At 44.1% G+C, this 12987-nt stretch overlaps 1 protein-coding gene and 1 long non-coding RNA gene across 2 annotated transcripts in view; both read left to right on the top strand.

Annotated features, from left to right (window-relative positions):
* The window catches only part of LOC146712329 (H-2 class II histocompatibility antigen, E-S beta chain-like), a 49589-nt gene extending 37303 nt beyond the window's left edge, over window positions 1-12286 (top strand). The window contains exon 6 of the mRNA XM_085452034.1: window positions 12199-12286. Coding sequence (XP_085308160.1) covers window positions 12199-12224 — 26 coding nt within the window. The 3' untranslated portion in view covers window positions 12225-12286. The remainder of the gene's footprint in view (window positions 1-12198) is intronic.
* LOC146712330 (uncharacterized) lies at window positions 3084-3882 on the top strand. The gene is made up of 2 exons (XR_014919036.1): window positions 3084-3147; window positions 3290-3882. It is a non-coding gene; the product is annotated as an uncharacterized LOC146712330 (long non-coding RNA).
* Window positions 12287-12987: the final 701 nt, after the last annotated feature.

Genomic DNA, 12987 nt, shown 5'->3' with positions numbered 1-12987 from the left:
CATGGATGACATCAAGCTGTATGCCAAGAGTGAACGAGACATCGATTCACTGATCCACACTACCAGGCTATACAGCAATGACATTGGAATGTCGTTCGGACTGGAGAAGTGTAGTCGGATGGTAACAAAGAGAGGGAAGGTAGTCAGAACTGAGGGGATTGAACTACCAGAAGGCAACATTGCAGACATAGAGGACAGTTACAAGTACCTGGGGATCCCGCAGGCAAATGGGAACCATGAAGAGGCCGCTAGAAAGGCTGCAACCACCAAGTACCTGCAGAGGGTCAGGCAAGTCCTGAGGAGTCAGCTGAATGGTAAGAACAAGATCCGGGCCATCAACACATACGCCCTGCCCGTGATCAGGTACCCTGCTGGGGTAATAAGCTGGCCAAAGGAGGAGATAGAAGCCACTGACATAAAGACAAGAAAGCTCCTTACCATGCATGGAGGGTTTCACCCCAAGTCCAGCACCCTGAGGCTGTACGCTAAGCGGAAGGAAGGGGGCCGGGGACTGGTGAGTGTCAGCACCACAGTCCAGGATGAGACAAGGAACATCCAAGAATACATTGGGAAGATGGCCCCAACTGACCGAGTGCTCAGTGAATACCTCAGAAAGCAGAAACCCAAGAAAGAGGATGGAGACGAGGAACCATCATGGAAGGACAGGCCCCTGCACGGTATGTACCACCGGCAGATAGAGGAGGTGGCTGATATCCAGAAATCCTACCAGTGGCTGGACAAAGCTGGACTGAAAGACAGCACAGAGGCACTAATCATGGCAGCACAAGAACAAGCTCTGAGCACAAGATCCATAGAGGCTGGGGTCTATCACACCAGGCAAGACCCCAGGTGCAGGCTGTGTAAAGATGCCCCAGAGACAATCCAGCACATAACAGCAGGGTGCAAGATGCTAGCAGGCAAGGCATACATGGAACGCCATAACCAAGTGGCCGGCATAGTGTACAGGAACATCTGTGCCGAGTACAACCTGGAAGTCCCGAGGTCAAAATGGGAGATGCCCCCAAGGGTGGTGGAGAATGACCGAGCTAAGATCCTGTGGGACTTCCAGATACAGACGGACAAAATGGTGGTGGCTAACCAACCGGACATAGTGGTGGTAGACAAACAGAAGAAGGCGGCCGTAGTGATCGATGTAGCGGTTCCGAATGACAGCAATATCAGGAAGAAGGAACACGAGAAGCTGGAGAAATACCAAGGGCTCAGAGAAGAGCTCGAGAGGATGTGGAGGGTGAAGGTAACGGTGGTCCCCGTGGTGATCGGAGCACTAGGTGCGGTGACTCCCAAGCTAGGCGAGTGGCTCCAGCAGATCCCGGGAACAACATCGGAAATCTCTGTCCAGAAGAGCGCAGTCCTGGGAACAGCTAAGATACTGCGCAGGACCCTCAAGCTCCCAGGCCTCTGGTAGAAGACCCGAGCTTGAAGGATAAACCGCCCGCAGGGGCGTGCTGGGTGTTTTGAATATATATATATATATATATGAAAAAATATATATATATATATATATATGAATATTTATATATATATATGAATATATATATATATATATATATATATATATATATATATATATTAGTTTTAATAAATTAATGTGACACCTGTATTGAAAACACCATATTGTATTCATACAGAATCAGTTTGGTATCATTGTTTGTCTGTTCACTGATTGCTGAAACTAAGAGCTACTTTGATCTGTTTAGATCTAAAGTATCCAAAGTTGAGCTCTAATGTTTCTTCACCCCTGTGTGTGTGATATGTGATTTCCTACATGCTGGCAGAGCAGAGCAGCAGTTTGTGCTCACAGATGGTGACGGTGTGGAGAGACGGTGGTGTTTCCTCAGAAGAACCAGCAGAGTCACACAGGACACCAGTCCATCTCACCACCTTGACTTGCTGACTGATGCTCGTCTGCACTGCACAGAGGAAATCAGCTGACTGTCAGGGTGGGTGTAGAAAACAGGACTCGTATGCAGGACTCCTTTGGGAGAAGACAGTGAATTTATTTACAGTGCGGTAAAGGTGCAACAGTTCAATATATATATATATGTATATAGTGATGGGTGCCCAGGTGTGGTCTCCTCCTTCTCCTCCTAGCAGTGCTCGTGGCCGTGAAGTGAAAACACACGTAGTGACTCCTTCCAAACAGTAATCCCAAGGTCCAGCTCCCGTGATCTCTCCGTTTCCCTCCTAGTGGCAAACACACAAACACACGCAGAGTAACTAAACAATCCTCAGCTCAACATAAACTGCCACAAAAACCGTCCGCGCTGCTCTCCCGTGCTTCACACAATGATCCAGCGCTGACTGAAGCTCGGTCGCCCCGTTAAGAAGGCAGCCCAGGAGATGGCGGATAATTGGCTACAGCTGGTCGGCTCCGATCAACAACAGGTGCGGCCAGTCTCTGCGCGGGAACGCTCTCGGGAATGCTCGTCACCGCTCGGAGGTAAACAATCCCGTTACGAGAGAGCGAGAGAGAGGGAGAGAGAGGAAGGGAGCAACATGCACACCATAACACATGGGCAGGCAGCCAGGCGAGGGCTGTCGGACCGTGACACTGACCGAGGTTTGTCCAGTGACGTGTTATGTATATTTGTTTTATGCTTACAGATATGTTTTTCTTGACAGAGGCTCTGCAGAGGTTAGACAAAGAAAACATGTGCTTTACATTTTACTGTGATTTATTGAGATATTTGTTGCCTGATGTTCAGCAGGAATGGAGAAATAGAATCAAAGGGAGATGTTTTTCCTGTTTTTGTAATGATGTAAATCTTCAATATTATTTATTTGCTTGGTTATATTAGGAGTGTTTCTGAGTGAGGGGGGAGGAGTCATCATCCAGGTAAAGTGACGTGGATCAGTGGATACACTTGTCTCCCCTTTAAAGGAGACGATCCAAGTCATCCTTAAATGTTAGTGCTTTCAAATACACAAACATTTTTAAAGGACAAAAATGAACATCCAACTTTGACTGTAATACAAAATAAATCTTTGCATGTGTGTTTTCAAACTCTCAGATGGGCAGGATATCAGTCTTGGACTGTCTAACTGCAGCCCTGAATGACCACCGCACATGAGCATGTTCCTGCAACATTCAGCATCTGATCCTTCATCTGTGTGCTGCTGCTTTTGGTAAGTAGAGTTACCCAACTCCAGTAACTCTAAACACATGCCATCCATTTCTAACGGCCTGGTTACTTCCTGTCAGTTACTTTAGAAACCATGTGGTCACCTGACCTAACACTGTTTCTTCTTCTTCCCCTTAATGTTCAAGTGTCACATGTCCAACAGCTGGAGAGGAAACTACACCAGTGTACTGGGATGTTTTAGCAACACGTGCCAGATGCTGTTCCTTCATGGTGACATCACCAGAGACAGCCCCGCCCACCTCAGGACCTCGCCATTGATCATGATGATTATAATGATGACAGCGAGCGGAACTAAGACTGTAAAAATCCACGACCAGAATTTTTCTTTCTAATTATGAATGAATACTGAGAGCCTCTTTCTGTGTTTTGTATGTTTTGGTTTTTTACCTCATTTGTTACTAACAAAGTTCACAAGCTCACACAGTTTACATTCTGTATGTTTCCATCTTTACCAGCCACACTCTAACTGCATTTAAGAAAATAATCCTTAGAAATCGTCGTTTTTCTCTTTTGTAATTGATGATAATTCAGTGAATATACTGCGCTGCTTCCTTTTATTGCGTCTCACATTGCTTTAAGTTCTTCAGTGTCCAGTTATTTTTTACTGCTGTTTGAATTCTCTGTATGTTTGACCCTGTAGACTGTTTGATGGACTGCTTGTCTTCCTGTTTGTAACCGCCGCCTGTTTTTGACTAAAGATTTGGATTTCTGACTTCAACACAGCCTCTGCGTGTCCTCCCTTTGTGTCCTCTTCCTCTGTGAGTGTGTTGCATGTGTCACAGATTCATTTTATTAACAGCTTTCCCACAGTGAGTTGCATCAGCATTCATTCACAGCACATTGCAGAAGGATTCAGATTAATACAGTGATCTTACAGTCAGAATGATCCTGACAGACTGCCACTGTAAATCATCTTTCATCAGGTACATTTCAAAGTTCAGTATTTCAAAGCAGGAGTTATGAAGAATATTGGCATTAAATCAAATCAAATCACTTTTATTGTCACATCACATGTGCAGGCACACTGGCACAGCACATGAGTGAAATTCTTGTGTGCGAGCTTCACAAGCAACAGAGATGTGCAAAATACAATAACATAAGAAAAAGCAAATATAAGAATGGCTACATCTGAGAGTTATATGAATAAATACATGTACAATATAAGAGTGTATGCATATTACTGAATGTGTATATCTACGTGTGTGTGTGTGTATACACATATTTTACAGATTAAATAGAGTAAACAATTAATAAAATATATAAAAATATACAGAGTTGAATATGTGCAAAACAGTGGCGTTACTGTACAGTATGTAGTGCATAATGTTGAAGTTCCAGTAGTGAAGCTGAGGTGTCTATGACGTGTTCAGCAGTCTGATGGCCTGGTGGAAGAAGCTGTCTCTCAGTCTGCTGGTACAGGACCGGATGCTGCAGAACCTCCTTCCTGATGGAAGCAGTCTGAACAGTTTATGGCTGGGGTGACTGGAGTCCTTGATGATCCTCCCCGCTTTCCTCAGGCACCGCTTCCTGTAGATGTCTTGGAGGGAGGGAAGCTCACCTCCAATTATCCGTTCAGAGCACCGCACTACTCGCTGGAGAGCTTTGCAGTTGTAGGCGGTGCTGTTGCCATACCAGGTGGTGATGCATCCAGTGAGGATGCTCTCAATGGCACAGTGATAGAAGGTCCTGAGGATGCGGGGGCTCATGCCGAATCTACAATTAGGTCTGTAACAATATGTACTAACAAAGTCAAAGTTTTTTAATTATGCTAGAATATTGGAAGACAATCAACTTTTAGTGTTTTCCGCATATTAATTATTCTGAAATAGAGACGTGACCCTAACTGTACAGAAGCACTAAACAACTGACAATCTAACAGACATCATTGGCCTGAGCTGTCATGCACAGTGAGTCTGATCCTTTGCTGTGAGAGTCTGACAAGCATGTTTCTGGTCAGTTTGGAACAAACAATATCACAATGTTGATCTTTCTTTCCAATATTCCTTCTCTTTTACAACATAAACTGTGATCAAAGCTACTTATGTTCACAGCATGTAATAATACTGACCAGGGCATTGTGGTCTGTTGAGCTAGGGTTAGGGTTAGCAATTCAGACATATGTATTCAATATTACTCTTGCTGGATATAACAAACACCTAGGAATTCGTATTATAATTTGATTTTAATGAAATATTCATATTCAGTATCGGTCCTTTTATATTATAACCACGTATCCACCCAGGCACATGGTGGGGCAGGGCTCTGTCCTGGGATGCTTGAGTGAAAAGTAATGTACACCTGACCAGGTATCCAGTCTGTCACAGTTGTTTTGGTTAAAAAATATGAGTGAAAACAAAAATTCAACTAGGATTTTTGCATATGATGAATGAAGTCTGTCTTTGACTGTTGTCTGAAGGCCAAGAAAGATGCCAAGTGGATTTATTTTACCAAGTGGATCATCATGGCCTTGCCATATTGGTCCATTTGATTGACCTTTATTATAATTATGAATTTATTTTATTTTCAGTTGCAAACGGGACAGACATGACTGGGCGATAGGACAGGGAGAGAGAATGAAAGAAAGAGAGGGAGAGAAAGAAAACCAAAGGGGAGAAGAGACGGTGAGAAGGGGGGGAAGAAAGAAAGAAAAACAAACAAAAAAAACAAAACACCTGGGTCACCTGTATGGAGAAAAAAAACCAGAAGAGAAAACAAACAACCAAGAGCAACAAAATAAAAACAGCACCAACAGTAGATACTAAATATTACATGTTATTGTTTTTTTTTTGTTTTTTTTTCCCTTTTTTAATTTCACCTGTTGAGAATGAAAAAAATAAAACAAGCAGAAGAAGACTAGAGCAATAGAACAAACATCAGTAAGAGCTGAGGAGAGTCCCAGATGAGGGCTCACTCAGCAGCCGCGGAGCAGAAGCCAGGGGGAGTTGCAGTGACGCGCCCGTGAGCTCCGCCGGCAGCCAGCTGTGCCTGAGTGACCGAGCCCCAGGCCGAGAGGTCGGGGACACCCCACCTCCGAAATGGCCCGAGCGAGCCCCAATAAGCGGCCGCCAAGGAGTGAGCCGGTGTGTACCCGGACGCCCACCCCCAGACACAAAGAACCACCAACGCACCGACTCCTGAGGGAGTCCGCCACTGGCAGGGGAAGTGGTGGTGGGTGGAGATAGGCCTCCAAACCTTGGAGGGCCTGAGATGTCCCCAGAGAGGTGGCGTCTGATACCCAGCCTGACATATAAATACAAACATACAGGCACACACAGACACAAACATCCATCCCCACCCTCATGCTCTCATGTGCACTTACTCCACACTCAACCAACATGGAGACAGACATAAAGAGACGCTGTACACACGATCACACTCCCCAAGCGTACTCTAAGCCCTGGGTCTAGGTACCCTTGCCCCTGGAGGGGTGATTGTGGTGGAGCGGGAAGAGGGAGGCAGCTGGAGATGGGGAGGGAAGGAAGGGAGGGGCAAGTGACCCCTCTCTGGGGCCAGCTCCCCCGCTGACCCCAGTAGGCACCCCTATACTCTGCAACCCGCCAGGGAAAGGGGGCCCAGGCCCATCCGGACCGGGGTTTATTGTTAACTTTTGTAAGGTTTATTTAGTGAACATATCCAGCTGCAGCTCCACTGTGATCCTGAACTGGATAAGCACTTAAGAAATGTTTCAATAAATGGACGTACATCAATTTACTATATTTATCCAAACAGACGGGACCAATAATGCTTCACTGAGTTAGAGACTTTAACAGTCTCTTCTATGTAAGAATGTTTCGTGCTGATAGACCTGCAAACTTGACAACAAAGGTTTTTCAGACTGCATGTAGCTGTCCTCTATGTCAGCTCACACATTTACATTCATGTCACACTTATTTCTGCTTTCCCATTTTATAATTATTACTTACATTTTGATTAGATACCTTGAGTTTGTAAATGATCAGATTACATAATTGGAATACAATGTATCCAATTCAGGGTTGCGGGTGGATGAAGCCTATCCCAGCTGATACAGGACAAAGACAGGCTGCCAGTTTATTGCAGGGCTAACACAATATGTGTAACAGAAAATCCACTTAAATGTTTGATATTTCTTATAATAATCATAACTATGACTATTATTTAAAATATTATTTAAAGGTTTTTTGTGTTGATATGTAGATGTTAATGTAATGATAAGGTTTACCAGCAGGGGGCAGTGTATTTAAGAAAGCTCATGAATGCCTCCAGGGGAGCACATAAAAGAAGACTGGTCTGTGGTGTGAGAGAAGAATGGTGTTAATAAAATGTTTGGAGCAGTAGCTCGCAAGGCATAAGTGGATGCTGTGTTATTTTTAACAAGCGCTACGAAGACAACGCAGTTTCTTTATAAATACATTTTGATTTTTTATAACCTCTAAAATATAAACCTGAGCTGTTTCAGATTCTGACCTCTGTCCTCACTGCAGCTCCCTCTTGGAAGTACGTCTGCTTCTTGTCTACCCCCAGTGTTGACCGCCTGCCCTTGATATCACGTACTGTACCTGAGGAACAAAAAAGGACAAACACTTGCCTTCATTTAAGAAGTACATTCATACAGAGGTGATCTATGGAAACACACTAGTTCACCCTTTGGGAGAAATCAGTTCCTGTGAAACATTTCTGTATATGAACATCATGTGGAGAATGAATGAAATGAGTTCTTCAGGTGACTCAGCAGTCCCACACTGACAAATGAAATCTAGTTAAACTATTAAGCATCTTTGCTCTTCTGAAATCTGTGTTAAACAACAACAAACATAAATTAGTAACAAAAATACAGCTGAGTAGAGGCTTTACAAACCACCAGCAGCCATAATGCTAAATTTTAATCTTCAAATGTTTCTGAGCCGTCTTCAACCTGCTTTTAACACATTAAAGTCCCACAGTCAATGCAGCCTGACTCAATCCTAGATGTTCAGCACACAGAGACACAGAGGTGCCGTTTAAAGTTTAGTGATAACCTGAGTCACTGATCATTTGCAGTATTACAGAGTCTGGCAGTCTTTGCATGATGTCCACGTCACTGTAAGTTTCTAGCTGACTCTCAGGTGTGACAGGTGTGCCAGCAGGAAAGAGTAATAATAACCTGCATCCTGAGGTTTTTCATGCAGGATTAAAGGAGCCAGGCTTTGTTCACACAGCTAGGATTGTATTTTACACTGACCCTGGGTCAGTATAAGTATCATACAGTTTAAACGAAGCACTGAAACTTGCACATATTTATTATAGATGCACTGAAGCTAATCGAGATATTTGCTGTCAGTCTGTGGCTGCGATTAAACACTTTACTGGAAACTTTATTAACTAGTAACTTCATCAGTCATGACAGAAGCTAATATTTCTGTGCTAACATCGTTTAACCAGTAACAGCTTTACTCCAATATAGGCTAACGTTTACACCGTAACTTTAAGCTAGCACCATAAAGACGGTAAAACACGTAATAATATCTACAAATGCATCTTAAAGCTGTTATATTAGCACTCGGTGTGTTACGTTTACACCGTAACTTTAAGCTAGCACCATAAAGACGGTAAAACACGTAATAATATCTACAAATGCATCTTAAAGCTGTTATATTAGCACTCGGTGTATTACTAAGATAACCACATTAACATTACTGACACTCGCTGACTTTCAATAGTCATTCTATAAATGCTGTCCGTGTAAATGGTCTTACCTGTACACACTGCATATCCACCGGATTCCAGCCAGAGTGGATTCTGGAGTCTTCCACGCTCCTGTTAGTGATCCTCCATCTGGATGGATGAGAACAACCTTCTGAACAATCTAGCAGGAGATGGCCCATATCTATGGGACTGATTTGTGCTAATAACGTCCATTGTATGGACTGATAACAGCCGAAGCGGGTGAATAAAGTCACCCAGTAGCTAGCTGTGCCATTACCAAGCATACATCACTCCCTCCGTAAATGCAATAAACCATACAAAAGTAATAGCCTATAATTAATGTATCTGCTGTTTCTCAGGTAGTTGTTTACATTATATAATTTATTGTGTTTTGTATACGTCACTACAATGTGATTTTGGAAATATATAAATATATGGACAACAGGCTCTTCCGCGGCAATCTCTTGTCATCAATAAGCAACGTTTAGGGAGCTCTATAGTATTCAATGAGAGGACCCTGCACGTCAATTCTCGATGCGAGAGGGGTACCCTGCACGTCGATAAGTGAAGCAGAGGGAGCCTGACCATGCGTCACACATTTGACGAGTTGGGAGTGAGAACGTGTTGCATACACAGGTATACATGTAAACAAAGAGTACCAGTCTGTGTGTGCGTACCCTGTGAACGCCTCCTTAAAAAGCTGGTGCCAGGAGTCCAGCGGTCCCCCTAACAAAGGGCTCCTATGCTTAAACAGATACAGAGTAGGACCATCCTGAATTAATGTGAGTTGAAGTTCATGTTGGAACAGGTGATTTCTCTCAATCCACAGTCTGACCTGGGTAAAGCAGATGTTCTGCATCTGTTTGGAGTCCTGCCACACTTTCATCTCAGTGCAGTGTCTCAGCTGTTTCAGTCTGCTGGTCTCACACACCTGACTGTGATCAGTCTGTGGCGACTGTGAGGTGAGTTTCACCTGCTGTGGGAGCACAGAGGGCTCTAACAGAGGGACAGTTTGCAGACTAACAGAGCTGTTTCTCACATGATGTCAGGAAACACATCCTTCATGGTTTACAGCACTTACATGTGCCATCAAACACCACCAACCAAGCGCCACTCCCTCAGTGAGCATCCAGCAGGATCAGTGACAGATGTGACAGAACAGCTGAGACTCAGTGTTGATATTCAGACTCCTCCAGGTCAGCAGGTCCAGGAATGATCTCAAAGATGGCATCAAAGATGAAAAATATTCTCACACTGAACTAAACAATCCATCTTGATGCATCTCAATCATCCAGGGAAGTAAATCTCCAAAAGTTGATTCTGTTCATCTGGACGTAGCGTTTTGTGGGAGAAACGTTTCGTCATCATCAGGTGACGTCTTCAGTCTCAGCTGACTGCAGGTTTCAATCTTATAAACAGTACATTTGCATAATGACTGAAACCAGCTCACTGAAGGAACAATGGGCTGGGAGGTCAGTTCCTTAATCATAATTATGCAAATTCTCATCACCATTGTTCAACAACCACTGATCAAAGCTCACTGATCAATGGCCATGAGTACCATTCACAGAGAGTTGGTGAACGGCTGCAATCACAGCATTGTAAGATGGTGACAGATGGACCCTTAGGCCCCCTCCTCGATTCAGAGATGGTCTTTCCCTTTTCATGTAAATGGCCTCCTTGACTCCGCCCTCAAACCAGCGTTCCTCCCTGTCCAGAATGTTACATCCTCATCATTGAAAGAGTGTCCACTGGCCTGTAGGTGTAAATAGACTGCAGAGTCCTGGCCTGACCAGGTGGCTCTTCTGTGTTGTGCCATCCTCTTAGCCAGAGGTTGTTTGGTTTCCCTGATGTATAAATCCTGGCAATCCTCCTGCACTTAACAGCGTACACTATGTTACTCTGTTTGTGTCGGGGGACCCGATCCTTGGGGTGCACCAGTTTTTGGCACAGCGTGTTTTGGGGTTTAAAAGCCACAGAGACGCGATGTTTAGAGAAAATGCGTCTCAACTGCTCCGATAATCCTGACATGACCGTGAATTGTGGTACGTCCTGAGATTTGATTTTCACCCAGGTGTCATCCACATATCTGAACCCATGGCTTGGTGGTGTTCCAGGGTAGGATAGCAAAGCCCTCTTTTCCACTTCTTCCATGTACAAACTGGCAACGATGGGTGAAACTGGGGAGCCCATGGCACACCCATGTTTCTGCCTGTAGTACTGACCCTTGTATGTGAAGAAGGTGGAATCAAGTCACAGTTCAAACACACGTGGTCGATGCTGAGAGCGGTCCTGTTGCTGAGGTCATCCTGTAATCTCTTACGGACTACCTCCAACGCTTCCGTGACTGGGATGCAAGTGAAGAGAGATGTAACGTCGTACGAGACCATGGTCTCATCTGCCTCCGTAATGACATCTCTCACCTTCTCAACAAAAGTGTTCTGGATATGGTGTTCAGAGCTGCCCACCAGCGGGTTGAGGATCGAAGCCAGAAGCTTGGAGATGTTATAGGTGACCGAGTTGATCATACAGACAATCGGTCTTAAAGGTGCACCCTGTTTATGTATCTTCGGTAAACCATGCAGACTCGGTGTAGATTGAGATAATTATTTATTAAAAGCTCGACATTTTAAATGAGAATAAGAAAGAAAAGTATGTCTTTGTGCCCCCTTTTCCCAGTTCATGCCCTATCGGCCCCCCTGGCTAAACTTTGCTAGATCCGCCCCTGCACAGTTACCAGCCGTCAGCTGTAGAAAAAGATCCTGGTGTAGAAAGTGATATTAAATACATTCTAACAACAGCTTATCAGTTTCCTCTTTCTGGTGCAAAGTGGGCCAAAAAAAAAACAAGAGAGACGATCAGCTGATCATTGATCAGTTTCGATTGAAGTAGCAGCAGGAGAGAGAGAGAGAGAGAGAGAGAGAGAGAGAGGCAGTCGCTTGTTAAGCTTAACGCAGGAATGCTTTACAAACATTCAGAGATGAACTTACACACTTGCTTTACTTCTCTCTGGCATCACTTCCTCGGAGATGAAATGCCGGATTGGTAGCGAGGCTCAAAATGCTCAACCAGACCACCGACAGGTCCCGCATGCCACAGCCGCTCTATCACGTGATGCATACTGCTCCGACGTGCTAACGTTCTGAGGCGAGTTACAGCGTGTTGCAAGTTTTGTGAGGTGCTTTCGTGATATTTAATGGATCGGATTACATTTTTTATTTTTCTCTGATATCCGATCCAGTAATTTAGGTCAGTATCGGACCGATACCGATACCTAATATCGGATCGGTCCATCTCTACTTAAAACCAGTGTCCATGGTTGGTTTTCAGAGTGTGTTGCTAACCGTGTCCTCGTCTCTTCTTCTTTCAGGTCGTATCCTGGTTCCCAGTAACTGAGCCTGTTTCCTGGTCCTGTTTGTGTCTGATGTTATAAAAGCTGCTGCTTTCTGTGTTCAGCAGACTGATGATGATCTCTGTCTGGACTCTGAACCTGATCCAGGATCTCAGTTTTGTTGGTGCTTGTTTTGGTTTTACTGGGATGGTTTTGGACCATGTTTGATGCTCTGGACTCTTGTGTTTGATGCTTGGGGTGATTGGGATGTTTCTGCTCATTTGATTACCATAGATCACACATTTTTACTGGAGGTCATTGTTCCAAAATAAATGACTCGAACTTTTTTTTTTTTTTTTTTTGCCTGTCCCATTTGGTTCTTTAGCCATCAGAATTGTTGTCTGAAGACCAACAAGGATACCCAATGGATTTATTTTGCCAAATGAATCATCGTGGCATTGCCGTATTGGTCCATTTGATCGATCTTTGTTTTTATTATTTATTATATTTTATTTTCAGATGTTACAGACGGGACAGACATGAGTGAGGGATAGGAAAGGGAGAAAGAAAGAGGAAGGAAAGGGAAAAACAGAAGGGGAGAGGGACAGTGAGAAAGGGGGGAGAAAGAAAATCTCCTGGATCACCTGTTGAGAGAAGAATAGAAAACAAGCACAAAAAAAAACCCAAAGCAACATACTAAACACAACACCATCGCATTAATCTAGCTAAGTGTAAACAGCAGTAAATACTAAATATTCAATTTTGTTGTGCAGCACGCAGGACCGACAGCGCACAATGTGCTTTGAAGTAGCAGCCAAGAAAGGTGTA

The sequence above is a fragment of the Copadichromis virginalis genome, linkage group LG3 (assembly GCF_057382275.1).
Source record: "Copadichromis virginalis isolate Kocher_CV1m ecotype Utaka linkage group LG3, C_Virginalis_male_GT1.1, whole genome shotgun sequence".
Classification (NCBI taxonomy): domain Eukaryota; kingdom Metazoa; phylum Chordata; class Actinopteri; order Cichliformes; family Cichlidae; genus Copadichromis; species Copadichromis virginalis.
The sequence above is the reverse complement of the archived record's forward strand: the minus strand, read 5'-3'. Positions and strand labels throughout refer to the sequence as shown.